The 17608-nt window shown below is 35.2% G+C and overlaps 1 protein-coding gene and 1 long non-coding RNA gene across 3 annotated transcripts; both read right to left on the reverse strand.

Annotated features, from left to right (window-relative positions):
* Positions 1-1401: 1401 nt before the first annotated feature.
* Positions 1402-7426, reverse strand: LOC135649532 (uncharacterized). Its single transcript, XR_010501299.1, has 4 exons — positions 7199-7426; positions 6964-7099; positions 1936-1996; positions 1402-1751 (listed from the first exon to the last, which is right to left on the reverse strand). It is a non-coding gene; the product is annotated as an uncharacterized LOC135649532 (long non-coding RNA).
* Positions 7427-12134: 4708 nt separating this feature from the next.
* LOC135648411 (E3 ubiquitin-protein ligase At1g63170-like) lies at positions 12135-13561 on the reverse strand. Of its 2 annotated transcripts, none has more exons than XM_065166085.1 (3): positions 13021-13561; positions 12575-12932; positions 12135-12488 (listed from the first exon to the last, which is right to left on the reverse strand). In XM_065166085.1, the coding sequence occupies exons 1-3, from the start codon at positions 13458-13460 to the stop codon at positions 12342-12344; spliced, it is 945 nt and encodes a 314-aa protein (XP_065022157.1). In that variant the 5' UTR covers positions 13461-13561; the 3' UTR covers positions 12135-12341. The 2 variants fall into 2 exon arrangements, with proteins under 2 accessions (XP_065022157.1, XP_065022156.1); XM_065166084.1 differs by having other exon boundaries at positions 12575-12935; positions 13021-13560.
* Between the last annotated feature and the right edge of the window lie 4047 nt (positions 13562-17608).

Here is a 17608-nt window from a genome sequence, read left to right on the forward strand (position 1 = left end):
GTTTCTTCTTTAGTGACATATTTTGAGTAGACAATGAAGAAATTTACACAGCCAACATGTTTCTGCACTCTGATCAAAAGATTTCAATTCAAACAATTTTGTCCAGTTGTAATTCCTGTAGTTGACTGGAGGCATTCACTTAAGAGAGAAACAATGTTGCTAATTTTTCTGTGCCAAATGAACTACATCACCACAACATATCATCCACCACAGATGAGTAGAGCTCCTTCTGTGCTTCCATTTTCTATGTGAAGTTTCTTAGATGTGGACTTGAAGAGCTTCCATCTCACGTGAGATTGGCTTGTTTGCGTGCCTCCTTAGAGACGGAAACATCATAGTGGCTCCTCTTTCAAGTCACAAAAACCAGAGCAAAGGAGACAACATTGAGACAAAGGCAAGCCATTATTATATCTTCTTTCCTTAGTTATTTAGAGCTTATGGTCTGTTATGAGGTGGAGTAGGTTCTACTTGTCCTAATATTAAGGTGCATGATTAGTTTGCTAGCCCACACTGTTAACTCATCAAACAATATGTCAATTAGATGCATGTAGCTCAACACAACAGCTAATTACTGCATTGGCACTATTAGCAGGACAACTCACCAATTTTGACATGGATGTACACAATGATCTCTAGATCTGTTGATCATGACCAGCAGTTTACTCTTCCAAGTTCCTGAAGAAATCAGTCATGCAGCTTTAAGTGTCAAACAGTCAAAAATCATTGCTCTTTTGGACTAGAGATTGAACTTTGTAATCTGTGCTCATAGGTGGCTTCTATCATTACTGAAAAGGTAGATAGATATGGATGCAGATGGATTGGTTTTTGACCTTGTTTTGCCGACTAGAGATGCCTCTCTGGCTCTCCAAATCCTATTTTCCATCATTGAAGATGAGATTGGGTAATTTGGATGAAAAGATTAGGAAGATCTTGCTTGCTAGTTGTTTCCCAATACTAGCTTTCTGCAAGCTTAGCAAGAAGCAAGAATCATTTGTCTTCTTCTTTAAGGAAATTTATGCACTGTTCTTCACTTTCTCTGGTGTGAGCTGACCATGGAAAGAGAAAGATATGTGATGAAAGAGTGAGGATTCATGAGATATTTCCCACCAACACCTGCCACTTTCCACTTGGTTTCACCAGATCATCTCCATGACTAACTGTAATCCACTTGCACATATATTTTACAGCTCCTTAACCTTTTGTTTTCCTACCTCCACTAGAGACATGGAAAACGAACTCATCAATTATGGTGTGGAGACAACCGATCACCATCAAATCAATTCCTCATTGATGGCAGTGATCATCTACAGACTGACCCCTAACTCCTGTGATATCTTTTTTGCTCGTCAGTGGCACTGTTTGAAATGGTTGGTATCTTTTTCTAGGAAAAAACCAAGAACAGTCAGAATCGGATACATTGATCTTTATCATCAAGCAATAGCTCTAGTTAAATTAGGAACATTCAAATCCCTGTTTATTATTTTTGATGGTCTTTTATAGTCTGCTTTTTCCTCTTTCATATTACAAAATCTGATCATGTCACGGCATCTTTTCTCAAGGGAGAAAACATCGTAAAGGCCAAAATTTCCAGTCAGGTAGCAAGAGTTGGCTGCTTGATTGAACATATCTGATGACCTTTTCTTCATACGCAGCTGGAGTTGCTAGTGTCTAAAAGAAAACATGATATCATTTTCCCTGCTAATGTCTTCATGTGCGACTGGAGGAGCTTCAATCCATCATCACTGATTGTTCTGATGCAACAGTCACAGAGAAAGGGATATCATGAAGTGTATCAGATGATCATAAGAAGAGAACAATCTGCATAATTTTTTTACACAGAACAGTGCCTTACAAGCGGTAGAAATATACTTCAAATGTTTTAAGAAAGAGATTAATCGGTTTTTAGCTAAAATTTCAGAGCAATTGGTTGCCTACTTGCAATAAATTTTGTTGGAAGCTGCGCAGGGTGTCCATGTCAATCCATTGCTGAAATCAACTACAAAGATTGGATTAAAATGCCATCAGAAATCAGTCAATTTTGAGCAGTGACTAATAATCATGGACATGAGACTTGAGAAGTACTGCATAATGGCAATAAGGAAAAAGGATTTAGGGATCATTTTTAACTAATTCGATAGTAAATAGAAAGTTAAGCATTTATTGCAAACGTAACACCAATTAAATTGAGAAAAGCTCACAAGGACCTCATATTCCATAATTTATAAACGATTCTAGAGGTACAATAAATAGAAATGACTACCAACACCATAAATTCTAGTCCACAACAAGCCTCTCAGCTGCACTATGTATTGTGAAACTACCTTGATGGACTTCAAGGCCAAGGAGTAATCAGAGATTCATCTTTACTTGAGAAAGCCTCAAACAAATACAAGAAACAAATTTTTCTCTATACTTATCTGCTGGATTTGAGATGTATAGGTAGATAATATGTGTTCCTAATTCATAATAAACATTGTTTGATCTTGTCATTCCATCGAGAAAAATGTAATGTTTCAAAGTATCGGTGGCTAAAATCTTTACCAAAATTTTTTTTTTTTAGTTTTTCTCCATTTTTGTCTAAGAAAGAACATATAATTTCGTTGTTCTATTCAATATTTTGTTATTAGTATCATTATCATTATTGTTATTGTCTGAGATGCCTATTCAGAATTTTTTGCTTTCAGATGTTTGTTAATCTAATTTTACAATGTCAATTTTTACATCAACCTAATAAATTGTAATCTTTTGCATTCGGTCAAAATTCCAACGTTATCTTCATTCTCTGTGTTTAGTGACCATTTGGTTGGCAGTCTTCACTCTTTGGTACTCAAAGGTAGAAGAATCTGTATGATTTCCATCTCATAGGAGTGTGATCACAGTAACCAACAACAAAGCTTCCCTTTCAAGAAGAGATCATCATCCAAGAATGATTAAGTAAAGGTACAGCTATGTAGTCACATTTTTTCTTCCTCCACCTTCCATCAAACCTTAGTTCAGTGGTCCTTTCCTGCTTGTCAATACATTGTCTCCTTGTCCCCTGGAAAGTGATGCTTTTTAGCCTTTTTGCTGTGTTGTCTAAGTGGTCCATCACATTTCACAACCTCCATCACTTCAGCTAACATCAAGAAGGACCAACTTGCCCATCCATATATATATTGCTTCAGTATAACAATGTTGCTTTCTCTACCTCCAATCATTTTAGCTGCACGTTTTATGGCAAAAGGTGAGATTTTGTGTGTTCTTGGTGTACATAAGAACTTCAAGACTTTTAGGGGCAAAGCTTGGATTTATTAGTCTGTCTCTGAGCAACTAGTAGGCATTATAATTTGATATTCAAAAAGGGATGATTTAATCAATCAATGTTCATGCCGACAGTTTGACAATCAAATTTCATATAACTCAATTTAAGTTGTTCCTTAAGGAAAAGGAAGTGCTAACCAAGCTACATCAATACATATTAGAGTCAAAAGTTCTGAGGATTTAGTAAGATTCTACAAATTAGGTGCCTCAATCACATCATCCATAATGCATTTTCACTCCACCCAACTAAGTAAATTTCATTGTTTTTTTTTATTTTAGCATTCATAATTCCACAACACTACGAAACCAGGCATCAAAAATTCATTTTGATTCAGCTATGTTCCATGCTTAAGTTGGCTTTAAACGTCTGATCTAGAATAAGACTAAGATACAGAGGAAACTTATTTATTGATCCCATTAGCATCATTCATACTCCTTGTCGATAGGGGATAATTAGTCCTTATTCCATACAAACCAGCACATATCAAGTTTCTTTTTTGTTGGGTTCTTTTTAGGGAATAAAGTATCAAGTTAATCAGCCTAAATTATCACTGAAACTTCCAGATATTACACTTTCAAATCATCCAAATCTGCAAATATGCCTAACTAATAAATCATAGTGTTTCAACAATCCATCATGTAGAAATGTCTTGTGGTTTGGTAATAAATATAACTTTCAGAGACAATCCACATCACCATGTAAGATTGTTATGTAGGGTGAAATTGTTTGGTGGATGAATAGGAAGGTGTCATTATATTATGATTGCAGGTGTTCTTCAAAAACTATAGAGCAAATTCTATATAATCATGGCTGTAGAAGATCTCATATTATTTATCATATGCAATTTTTATTTTTTTTAGTCGGAAGTATTAAATCTCAAATGTAGCACATAACAGTTTGGGGGTCATAATGTTGTGTAACCAATCTAGTTTATTTCTTATTTGAATAAATTTAGTTAGTTTAGAGATATTTTGTGTATGCCATAAGTTGTCACATGGTAACATTTAGAATATTATTAATTTTGTTTCCTAGATTTATTGTGAAAAAAAAAGGAAATGAATCATCAAACACAAGAAAGAAATATTAAAAAAGGATTTATTTGACAAAGCAAATTTAGAAGCTCACTTCTCTAGAAAAAAACCAAAAAAAATAATTAATTAGCATTTATATGATTGTATTTTTTCTTACTATTTTTTTATTTGAGGCCCATAAAAAGGACAGATAATGGATCCATGAATTAAGTTGCACAGAGTTGCAAGGTCTTTATCCTATGAGGTAATTATTTTCTTTCTTATCCTATTATTTGGGATATTATCTTTTATTTTTTTCTCTTTTCTTGCTTCTTTAAAAAAGAAATACTCTTTTTTTTTGTTGGAACTTGTCTTACACTAAATTTGATGTCAAATATTTTGATTTAGTTAAGATGTTTTATCATCAAGATTAATCTATATTTCAATTTTATAAACTCAGGATGAAGCAAATGATGGGAGATCAATTTGGTTTAGTTCTTATTTGCATAAATTTGTCTAGTCTAAGGATACATCGAGAAAATCATTAATATTCGTATGGTAATATCCAGAATATGTTCAATTTTTTCTACATTAATTATAAAAAAAAAGTAAATGATTAAAAATAGGAAAAAGACTATCTAGCTAACAGAAATGGTTAGGAAGATTATTTGACAAGTCAAATTTGAAATTTATATTCTCAAAGAAAGAAAGAAATAATTTATTTGATTAATGTTGATATGATTGTAACTCTTTCTTATTATTCTTTCTTTATATACTATGACTTGTAAAAAGTGATCAACAAATTATAATGGTTTTATCGTGGAATGGACCAATGAACTGAGTTATTTTCTGATATTACATTTATTTTTTTCGACTGTATAATTTCATTTTGACGTGTTGAAGTATGAGGTTTTTTATCTTGTATTCTCCTTAAGCCAAAATTATTCTAGTAATTAGCTCTTTTTTTCTTCCTTTAATCTTTCAATTATTATCTTTTTTTGCATTTTCTCCTGTTGTACCTTTGCAAACTCATAGTATCAGCACATAACCTATGAAAAATGATATATTAATAAGAATAATGAGTTATATTGTGGGGGAGATAAATGAACTAAGAAGACCAATCTACATGCGGAATGAAAGTGAAACATTTGAATGACTCTATCGAAATATAATGGACCAATTAAATTAATTCCAAGACATAGCAAGCCCAAGCCCAAGCCCAATGTTCTTATTATGCCTATACTAAAAAGCATCCCAAGTCCGAACCCAAATGGAACCCATTGGAAGGCAATCCCTTATCATATTATCCATGGCATCGATTGCAAACTAATGTTGATGCATTAAACTTACTTATATTATATTTAATATTTATAACATCATCCTAATTTTTCTATTTTGTAAGAAGTCAACTAGTTTAACCGATAACTTATTATCGATTATATGGTTCAGTGATCAAACCTCGTCTTCACCATTTAGCATTAATCTATGAAAGAAAAGCTAACTATTTATTTTTCAATGTCTCTGTAATTAAAACTAAATCTAAGCAGCTTTGGTACGATCACAGAATGGGTTGATCAAACTGTCTTCAACTCCCAGTGGGTTGAGGCTGCTGCTGCCTCACCAACAATTCTGAACTTCCAAATCCATGCATGACCAGTATCAACCATGTTGTTTATTAGGAATTTAGAGGCCAACCACATCACAAACATGTACCGCAATGTGATGAGCCAATGATCTCTTGATCCTTTACATGTCAGTATTAGTAGCCACACCAAAACATCCCTCTCGACTCATCCCTCTGGAATCACCAAAATGAAAGCAAAGGTTTCTGCTGTCAATTAGGAGTTGGTCATTGATAGCCAAGCAGATCTATGTTTGCTTTGCAGATAAACAAAGCACAGAAGAGGAAGGGGAATGGTTAGGCCAACAGTTGAGTTCTTTGATCAACCCTTGGAACTAAAGCAAAGTTTGTTCGATTCTTGGTCACCATCTTACTGTTACCTGCAGCTGGCGGTATCAAAGTTTGTTAGAAGAGGAAGCAACGCTCGAGCTCCGTCGCTGTTGCCTGCAGCCAGCGGCATCTAGAAACGAGTTCGGTTGCTGATATGGTGAAGAAGATTCATGGAACAGAGGTTGGATTCATGATGAAAGCTGAACTCTGGAAATCTGACAACCAAAACACAGAAAAGGTAGAACAAAGCTTGTTCACAGAGATGCTTGGTGGGTGGTCAGGATGCCATGGTTTGCTTAGATTCTTGAACAACACAGAAAATGGTTGGATTCATGCCACCTTACTAAGCACTAGAAATTGGAAACAGAATAAGGAAAACTTCCTCAACCTAACACCAGTTAAGTGACCCTTAAATACATCTCCCAAAACAAGTAGATGTTTCGAATGTAATAACACCAAAAAATGTTGCTTTTTTTAACACAAACACATCGAATCTTTGCATGCATATAACAAATCACTAGAAAACCCAAACAAGTCAATCAAACTTCCCCAATTTGCTTCATAATATCATCAAATACGAAGCAAAAGAAGGTCCATCCAACAGAATATCACACCATATGAACGGAGAAATAAATAACAACAATCAGAAGAGCAAATAAGAGAGAAGTGACTAAATCTTCATAAACACAAGAATCACCTACTTGCGCCGCATCATCTTCTCCTTGTTGTTCCTTTTCCCCGACGACATGGCGACGAACTTGTAATGCGTATCCTACTAAACTCACTTGATCCTGTTCTTCTTCAGATCGTGAAGACGCGGATGCAACACTGACTCCACTAGAAGCAAGAGAAAGAAATAAACCAAATGTTTATTTGACCTTATAGTAGATGGCAAGATGCAATGGGTGCCAGAGGATAGTTGGGATGGCTTATTACCTCGTATTCAAGGTTGATCTTCGATGTTGGAGCCGAATTCGTCGTTTCCGTAAATCCAATGGGTTTCTCTGTTCCTCTTTGGATTAGGGTTTGCTGAAGAGAAGGGGTCGAACGGTGAGAAATGGGAGGAAGACGCCTGAGGTTTCATCCACGGATGAGCTTTGGGCCTCGCGGTGCTCCTATGCTCCTATGATTTGGGTTTCACGCCTGAGGTGGGAGGGAGACGTCGTTCGCGGTACGATTAGATTTGGGTTTCACGGATGAGGTTTAGGTGCAACTATGCTGCCGATTGCACTCGACGGTCCGATGCTCCAGATTGCAATCGACGGCCCAGATCATATATCTATTTAAATTTGATATATATTTAAACTTAAAAATTAATGTACTATAAAATAAACAGTAGTGAAAATATACTATATGTTTTGTCCCTAATAGTTATTTTAGTGATAGTAATAATAATATCTGTCAATGAAAATTCCTTTTGTAACAATCATAATTTGTTATCACAAAATCTAAAATTTTCATGATAATATTAGTGATAAAACTATAACTAATATCTCATTTTAAAAGATTTAGTTAAGATCTTTTAGTGATAAAATATGTGATATTTTTGACATGGATAGTTATTTTAGTGACAGTAATAATAATATCCGTCAATAAAAATATCATTTGTAACATGAGTGAAATTTTGAAAAAATGTTCCAAACTTTGTGAATTTCTTATGAATCACCTCAATTTTAAAAAATTTCTTATATTAGCCTTTGGAACTAGTTATTTTATACTTATCTTTGGAACTACCACCTCCTCTTCCTTGCACCACCTTTGTCACTTCCGTTATGCCCACCCTCACTTGACCCCAAGGGCATCGTGTGGGTGAAGGGGGTGACTAGCCTACACACTGAGTCATAAATAGTTAGGAGAGGAGAGAGCGATGACTCGCAGGGTTTACCTACATGTGTGCAGAAGGGGACAACCAATATGATAACCTGCACGTAGAGGCACAGACAACTAGGGGAGGGTACAACCAACGGGGCTTGCCCGCATGCATGGGGGGTGATTGACGGGGCCAACCCTCACATGTACATAGGCGTAGGCGGCTAAAGGAGGGTAATCTACGAGGCAAAAGGAGATGGTTGACAAGTGGAGGACAATGATTGATAAGAGTAGGATTATCATTTAAAAAAATATTATATGAGAATTTTTCAAGTTGGGATGCTATGCAAAAAAAAAAATTTCGTAAACTTACATATTTTTTCGAGAATTCACTCTTGTACTAATCATAATTTATCATCACAAAATATAAATTTTTTTTTTGATAATATTAGTGGCAAAACTGTGACTAATCTATAATCTTAAAAGATTTAGTTATGATCTTTTAGTGATAAAATATATATTATTATTAAAAATCTTTCGAGCGATAAAAAATTGTGAGGAATTTTCATGTAATGAATATAGGTCCTAAGAAGATAAAATATTCACTTATCAACAGTAATTCTGAAGGTTGGTAACATTCTTTGTCACTTTCTATTTTTATATTAAATGTTTACTTTTTTTATATTATGTTTTATCAATTTAGTTCGGGTACATTTTTCTTGGCACTAAATCAAGTACATCCGCTCTCCACTAAGACCATAATTCATAATAACAATTTAAGAAAGATAAATAGAATAACAACGAGAGATGAGGACTGCTCTACACGGTACTGATGTAATTACCAAGTGACGAAAAGACCATTGATACATATGCAGAGCAACGTTGCTCTGCATTTGCAACCGCATCGACGTCGATGCAATTATCGAGTATCCCTCATCTCTTACCATTGTTTTTCTTATTCATAATAGCCCGTTGTGATCTCTAACGGTGCTACCATTCGTCACCATTAATTGAAATATTAAAATTATATTTTATCCTTTATTTTTATATTTTTAGTAAAATTAACTTTATTATGGTAAATGAATATAAATATTTTTAAAATATAAAATTAACTTTCATAGGGATGTCAATGTAATTTTTTAAAATATAAAGATTGAGAAACTAAAGATAATTAACTACAGAAAATGTAATTAGTCACAGTAATTTAGCAGGCATGTCTCCACATGGCATGGCAGGGTAGATGACGACTCGGCATCAAAACGGAGAAGTCACCAGCACCTGAGTCCCACACTCGCAATGCTGGATTTAACTCTATTTATAAGGCTGGTGTCTGCTACTCTTGCAGGTTCGGAACAACATTGGGCGGATTACAAGAGGGGTGACACGAGGATCATGCAACGGGTGATGGGGGTGGTGGGTTGGATTTTGTGCAGGACATTAAACACACGCCACCCATCTGCTCCCACTAGCTTCCTCCGCTAGTAAAGGCGAGGGGCGGGGCCCACTCTCCATTCGTTCTGAGCCTATCTTTCTTGGGTCCTTGTCATGGATTAGGTTCTTGGGAAAGAGCAAATCCAGGACGTGCAATGTTTTCCTAAGAAGGTGACTGTACTTGATTGAGTGTCAAGAAAAATATATCTAGACTAACCTAAAAACATGGCAAAACATAATGTAAACAAATAATAATAAACATGTAATGTAAATGATAGAAAGCGATAAAGAGTGTCACGAACCTTAAGAATTATTTTTATTTTTTATTAATATTTATTTATGAATCTATTCACCCACTAACTTATTAGATCATTTCAAAAAATAAAATAAGATGAACTATGATTATCTTAGTAAGTGAATATTTGATCTTCTTGGACATATGGTTATTTTGTATGGTGTGGTTATCTTAGCAGGCCAAATTCTAAAAAAAACTTCTAATTTTTAGAAATTCTTGCAAAGTGTCAACTTTTAAAAAATATAATGATGATCCCATTTTTTCATAAATAATGATTTTATCTTGGTTAGCCATGCCAATCCTAATCATCATCGAGCTAGCCATGCTAACTCTAATCATCGTTGTCTATAGCCCTTTTTATCCTTAGTCATGGATGACGATTGGTTAAGGAGAGTGTTGGTGATACAGTATTGATGATGCAAGTCCAGTGTGACCTATGCACCCTTGCCATCAGTTGTAAGTAACGAAGGAAGGTGAGTAAATACACATGTGGAGGTGGTCAAGGGCAACAATTCGAGATACAAAGGATGACTAGTGAGGTGAAAACATGACCAAGTCTCATATTGGCGCGTAGCCCCGATCATCTTTATTAGAGGGGAGGGGAGGTAAGGTAACAATATAAGGAGACATTCAAACTAATTGTAACTCGAAACAACTTATAGAGATCAACGGTACGAACTGTACATCTCCTTGAAGAATTTAGACTGTAATGTGTAGATATAATAGTTGTCCTTGAAGAATTTAGACTGTAATGTGTAGATATAATAGTTGTTGGATTCTTCTGATAGTTTTTGTATTACTAGTGTCTTCAGGGATGGTAACAAGGTTGCCCATTGAGTGACAAAATTTATCATCAAGATTTATCTATATTTATCTATATAGATAAATATAATCTATATTTAGTTATAAGATGTTTTATCATCAAGATTTATCTATATTTCAGTTTTATAAACTAAGAAGGACTTGCTATACAGTAGAAGCTAATGATGGGAGATCAATTTATTTTAGTTCTTATTTAAATAAATTTGGCTAGTTTAAGGATCTTTCATGAATGTCATAAATTTTCATATGGGTCACATCCAAAATATTTTTATTTTTATTTCTGTCATTGATTACAAGAAGAAAAAAAAGAGCAAATGATTAAAAATAAGAAAAATAATAATCTAGCTATAAGAAATGACTATCAAGTATCAAAAGGAAGATTATTTGACAAGTCAAATTTGAATTGTATATTCTCAAAGAAAGAAAGAAATAGTTTATTTGATTAATATTGATATAATTGTAATTCTTCTATTATTATTATTTTTTTATAACTTGTAAAAAGTGACCTATTAATTATAATGGCGGACTAATGAATCGAGTTATTTTCTCACATTATATATTAGTAGTAAGATATCATATTTATATTTTTTTTCATTAGTATAGTACGATATCATAGTAAGAAGACCGGCCTACATGCCGAATGGAAGTGAAACATTTGAATGACTCTATCAAAATATAATGACCCAATTAAATTAATTCCAAAACATAGCAAACCAAAGCCCAATTTTCTTATTATGTCAATACTAAAACAATCCCTTATCATATTATTCATGGCATCGATTGCAAATTGATGTTGATGCATCAAACTTATGTTATATTTAATATTGATATCATCCATTTTTTTTCTAAAATCAACTAGTTCAATCGATAATAACTTATGATTGATTATATGATTCAGTGATCGTGGTTATGATCTTTAGAGAGAATAGATCCGATACATGCAACATTTTCCTCGTGAATAGGCATCCACTTGATTGATTGATAAGGAAAATGTATCCAGGCTAAACTACATATGGTAAAGCATACTGTAAATGAAAGAAATGAACATTTAATGTAAAGATAGAAAGTAATAAAAAGTGTCATGAACTTTAAAAATTATTTTTTATTGATATTTATTTATGAATATATTCACTCACTAACTTATCTAGACCATTATGAATACATACATATAGTGTAAGAAATTACTATATTGGTGGAAGTCTTAATCAATTTGTTCACTGAACTTGATATTGTTCTCTGGGATAAATTACATCGTTGATGAGATTTTTTCTAGTGTTAACTATTTGGAGATGAGTGGTTATTGATCGGTGATATGATCATTTAGTCTTATATTATTTGAGAAGTATAGAATTAAGGGTTCATAAGTTCGTCTGGTCTCCCTTGCCCTCAAAGATATTTTTTGGAGTTCACATATCCCGAAAAGGATAAAATCATACAAATACGTATTTAGACGTGATCGGAAGGGCACATGAGGTTCACGTTCCGGCTAAGTGGTTTACGAACGTAAGACATCTATACAGAGAAGCCTATATATATCATCATCAACTTCACGGCGGTGTTATGAATGTAGTACACATATCGAATCATTTCAGGCACCCAAAATACTCACATGTTTCTGTATCTTAAAACAAAAAGGAAAAAGAAAAAGTGTTTTCCTGAGAACTGGACGCCTTTGGCAATGGATTTGATTCCGTGCACTTCATTACTGGATTGGCGGCTGCATCAGTTCTGAAGCCCCTGCTTGCATAGAGGACAAGCAGACATGATCCTTAACCACTGATCCACGCAGTTGAGATGGAACACATGCAAGCATGGCAGCTGCCTCACCTCCTCCTTGTCACTGTACTTCGCGAGACATATGCAACACTCCTGCCCAAGACACAGATCATGGAGATCAAACACTCTGCATGTCGCAGTTGGAAGACGAGAATAGCTTGCACTGATGTGGAACTCACTTGGTTCTCGTTTGCGACGCCGTCCGCCGTTGGCTTGACGTCTTTGAATCGCCAACGGGGTAGCCTCGCGATCTGGTCCTCCGACGCGCCTCGCTCGGTGGAGGCTAAGCTGATGTTGTACCCTATGAGATTGCTGATGAAGGGGACGCAGCAGCAGAGCAGCAGGAAGAGCAGGAATGGGAAGGAGTAGAGGATGGCGTTCCAGGCGAGGATGGAGACGCAGAGCACATGCAGCTTCGGAGCTCTGTCGAAGGACCCATGCCGCGAGTCGAAGATCCACACGTTTCCCATCACGAACCACATCGCGAAGAACAGCTCCAGGAACGTCCTCGACTTGTTCATCAGGTGAGAAGAGCTGCTGCTGCAGCGAAGAACGCGAGATGTTCGTGTTCAGTACACACAACCTGTCTGTGTGTCCTGCAAATTCTTGGCAAGAAATCAATTACCTGGAGTCGTCATTGCTCCTCTGTTGTTCGACGTCAGTGTTAAGGCCGGCGGTGGAGTGGCGGTATCGCCAGTAGAGGAGGGGAAGGCTGAGGAGATTGCCCAGGTTGTAGCCAGTAAGCCAAATCCTGAGCGGCCAAACTGGGTTCTCCTTCCGAGACGTAGCCATCGTCGCTGTGATGATGACAACCTGCGCTACCAGAGCAGCGAGCTCCAGGGCCAACCATGGCCTGGCATTGAAGGGGTTGGAGACCAAGTCGGACCTCGACCCGTTCTGATACCTGAACACCCTTCTCAAGAAGCTGAACCATCGAGCTCGAGATACCCTCATGGCCATCCTCATCAACAACGCGAGAGGCAACGCCCGAGCTCCGTCGTTGTTGCCTGCAGCCGGCGGCATCTGGGAACGAGTTCCGTTGCTGAAACAGTGATGAAGATTCATGGAACAGAGGTTGGATTCATGATGAAAGCTGAACTCTGGAAATCCACCAACCAAAACACACAAAAGATAAGAGTAAGCTTGTTCACAGAGATGCTTGGTGGGTGGTCAGGATGCCATGGTTTGCTTAGTAAGGTGGAATGCGGGGGAGTAAGGTGGGGGGTTGGGCTAAGATGGTGACCAAGAATCTAACCAACCTTGCTTTAGCTCCAAGGGTGATCAAAGAACTCAACTGTTGGCCTAACCATTCTCCTTCCTCATCCGTTGTTTGTTTATCTGCAAAGCAAACAGAGATCTGCTTGGCTATCAATGACCAACTCCGAATTGACAGCAGAAACCTTTATTTTCATTTTGGTGATTACAGAAGGATGAGCTGAGAGGGATGTTTTGGTGTGGCTACTAATACTGGCAAGTAAAGGATCAATAGATCCAAAGCTCATCATATTGAAGTACATGTTTGTGGTGTGGTTGGCTACCAAATTCCTAATAAACAACACAATCGAAACTGGTCTTGTTGGTGAGGCAGCAGCAGCCACAACCCCCTGGGAGTTCATGACAGTTCGATCAACCCATTCTGTGATCCTACTGAAGCTGCTTAGATTTATAGTTAGCTTTTCTTTCGTAGATTAATGATAAATGATTAAGACTGGATTTGAGCACTGAATTATATTATCAATAATAAATTGTTATCGGATAAATTAGTTGGCTTCTTACAAAAATGAAAAATTAGGATGACGATATAAATATTAATTCTTTTCTCTTCATGATATAACTCATTATTCCTATTAACCTATCATTTTTCTTAGATTATGTGCTGATACATCAAAAGGAGAAAGAGCAAAAAAAAAGATAAAAAGGAAGAAAAATAAGATAATTACTAGAATCATTCTCGCTTAAGATAAATAGAGGATAAAAATCTCGTACCTCAACATATCGAAGTCGAAATGGAACCATACAATTGAAAAAATATATATATATATGATATCATACTGCTCATATATAATGTTAGAAAATGACTCAATTCGTTAGTCCACCGTTACAATTTTCTGACCATTTTTTACAAGTCATAAAAATATAATAAGAAAGAATTACAATTATAGCAATATTAATCAAATAAATTCTTTCTTTCTTTCTTTGAGAATATAAAATTTCAAAAATTTTCAAGTTAAGCTCCACTTGAATGAAATGAATGTCTTCCTACAATGCAGACCTTAGGAACTATCATTGTTTCACAAAATACATGGAATTGGTAAAATGATAAATTCTAAAAAAAAATCTTAATTTTTAGATATTATTGTAAAGTGTCTTAATTTCTAAAAAATTATATAGTCTGCTTCTTCTTAAGTGAAAAGATTATTTTATTCCTACCTATATTAATCGTTGTCTTCGCTCTACATCATTACCCTACCTTCCCTCCCATTTGAGAATGACGATGAGTGTCGTGCCTCTACCCCACCAGTTGTCTTTTTCACCTCAAATTATCACCCTTGGTCACCTTCACTTGTGTGCCCACCCACCCTCCTTCCTCGCTAACAAATCAATGATGAGGGTGCATAAGTCATACCCTCACAAATCAATTGATGAAGAGAAGGAACTATGTGCAACGAGGGAAGGATGTGAGTTATGCCCCCTCCTTTCTTGCCCACGACCAATGGCAAAATGACAAAGGGGGTTTACGAGCAAGAGCGACCTACACCCCCAACACTCACCCCTATTCCTGGGGGGCCGTGGGCAATTAGAGCTGGGTTGACTAATTCATCAACTAATGATTGAGGTGGCGAGCAACAAGATGACCAAGGATAAAATTATTATTTATAAAAAAATTACTATAAGAATTTTTAAAAATTAAAATATTTAGGAAAATTTTTAAAAATTAAAAGATTTTCTAAAAAATTTGCCCTCGGTGAAAAACTCACACCCTACAAACAACCAGACTCGATAATAATTTTGAGTAACAAAACATATGCCTTTATTGCCTTGCTAATTATGGGAAATGTCATTATTGATTTTACACCAACCTAGGATTTCTTCCGTCTTAACTAATAACTTGAGTAATCATAATATTTGCATAGCAATCATAATTTTAAGAAAAATAATATCCATATATAGTTAGAATTATTAAATAGAGAATCATTTCTAGTCTTCCAAAACCACTACTGTATAAATGCAATCAAAACTTGCATCATATTAGCAACAACACCTGATCACTTCTTAACCAAGCACAATTGCTCCTCAAAAAGATCTCATAGCTTCAAAGAAAAGGAACAATGATAAAACAAGTAATCGGTGATTTCTGGGTGATTTTTATACAGCAAATATATGAGACCCTACAAAGAAATACCCAATCTTGGACAACACAAAATTTTAATCTTGTACAACATAAAGAGCCTCCACAATACTGCCCACCAATCTTGAATATCAATAGAAAAAGAAAGAGAAGACTGTAAAAAATTTAGAGAAATATATTTGTATTTTTAATATGCATTTAGATAAGATGACTTGAGCGAATGTGTAGTTGTGGAATATTACGAGTGTTTGGTAAATAATAGATAAAAACTATATTTTAAATATACATTGAAGAAGTGCATGTTGTTTACCAAAATTGTATTTCAAAAGTCTATTAGATATTAAGTGATAAATTCATCCTTCTAATATTTTAAACATTTATTCAAAGGTGAATATATATATTTTTTATTTTTAATTAGCAAATAAATAAATAAATGTAATCCTACAAAAATAATTATATGACCTATCTATATAATAAATAAAAAATATAATCATATAAACAAATATAAAATAATCTTTAAAAATAAATAAACAAAATTTTACATTGTAGAATACATATATCTTGTTAGCTTCTCACTAAATTATGTTAGTAATTTTATGATTTTAGATAATATCATGAGGTACTTTAAAATTTTGAAAAATTATATTAGTATACCGCAAATGCTAAAATGCTATTACTACCAAACCAAATATGATTAAATTTTTTTTATTAAATATTAAATCACATTTAAAATATATATTGGACCTCAATATATATTGTAAATGTATTCTCAAACGCACCCAATATCTGATCTCAAACTAAGCATCAATACAAAAAGAACATAGAAAATTATTTCAAGCAAGCACAGGTTAGAACATTTTATACCTTTATGTTATTCCCAATAACCAATCTCACATAGATAACTTTCCCTCCCAATAAACCTTACAAAAAGATAACTTTAGAGAAATCAAGACACAAAAAATTCATCTATCAAGAAGAATATGACAAAAAGAATTGTCACTGATCAATCGAAATACATCCAAATTTCAAAACATCAAGAGTCTTTACATAGCATCCAACTTCAACTAGAGATACGCGGACATTCCAAGTACAAAGATCATGATATTTCCCACAATGAATCTAGCTTGACGTACAAAGTTAGTAACATGTCTATTTGTAATCATGAATATTTCTAATACATAACCCCATTCTCCCAAGAAGAAGTAACCATCCTGTCATAGGAGAAGATGCATGCCTCTTGCGCACCCATATGAATCTAGCTTGAAGTACAAAGTTAGTACCATGAATATTTCTAATACATAACCCCACCTGCCATAGGAGAAGATGCATACCTCATGCTCACCCTCGTTAGACCAAAACAATTTCTATTCATAACATTAATCTTATTATACAAAGTTATCTCAGAACATCCGAAAACACTTGAAGCAATCAAAGGGAAAAGAATCGAGTATCAATTCATCCTGGTTTATCTTTTGAAATGATCCAGAAAACTTATTGAGTGTATCAATTCATGACAATCTCGATCACTTTGATTCTCTTACATTATGAGTTTCTCTCCTTGTTTTACAGTATGCTTTTCTATATATGTAGTTTAATCTGAATATATTTTCCTTGGCACTCAAATCAATGGCATCCAGCTACTGGTCAGCATGACAGGGTCCCAGGAAAGATAGGTTTAGAACGGACGGTCGTGTGGGCCCCTGTCCTCGGCTTTGCTAGCGGAGAAAGTTGGTTGGAGCAGATTTGGTAGCGCGACCTTGATGTCCCTCACCAAATCCTACTCTCCACCCCCTCACCCACCGCGTGATCCTCGTGTCCCCCTTTCGTAAACCGTTCCACGACACACGGCACGAGTCTCGCGGCG

Source organism: Musa acuminata, chromosome BXJ3-9 (genome assembly GCF_036884655.1).
Source record: "Musa acuminata AAA Group cultivar baxijiao chromosome BXJ3-9, Cavendish_Baxijiao_AAA, whole genome shotgun sequence".
NCBI lineage: Eukaryota > Viridiplantae > Streptophyta > Magnoliopsida > Zingiberales > Musaceae > Musa > Musa acuminata.

Bases quoted from the DNA above. Each gene is read 5' to 3' on its own strand.
- LOC135648411 (XM_065166084.1), bottom strand. From the start codon at position 13,460: ATGAATCTTCATCACTGTTTCAGCAACGGAACTCGTTCCCAGATGCCG. The intron at 12,936-13,020 runs GTAATTGATTTC...TCTTCGCTGCAG, and splicing joins AGGAGCAATGACGACTCCAG to CAGCAGCTCTTCTCACCTGA. The intron at 12,489-12,574 runs GTGAGTTCCACA...TGTCTTGGGCAG, and splicing joins GCGTCGCAAACGAGAACCAA to GAGTGTTGCATATGTCTCGC.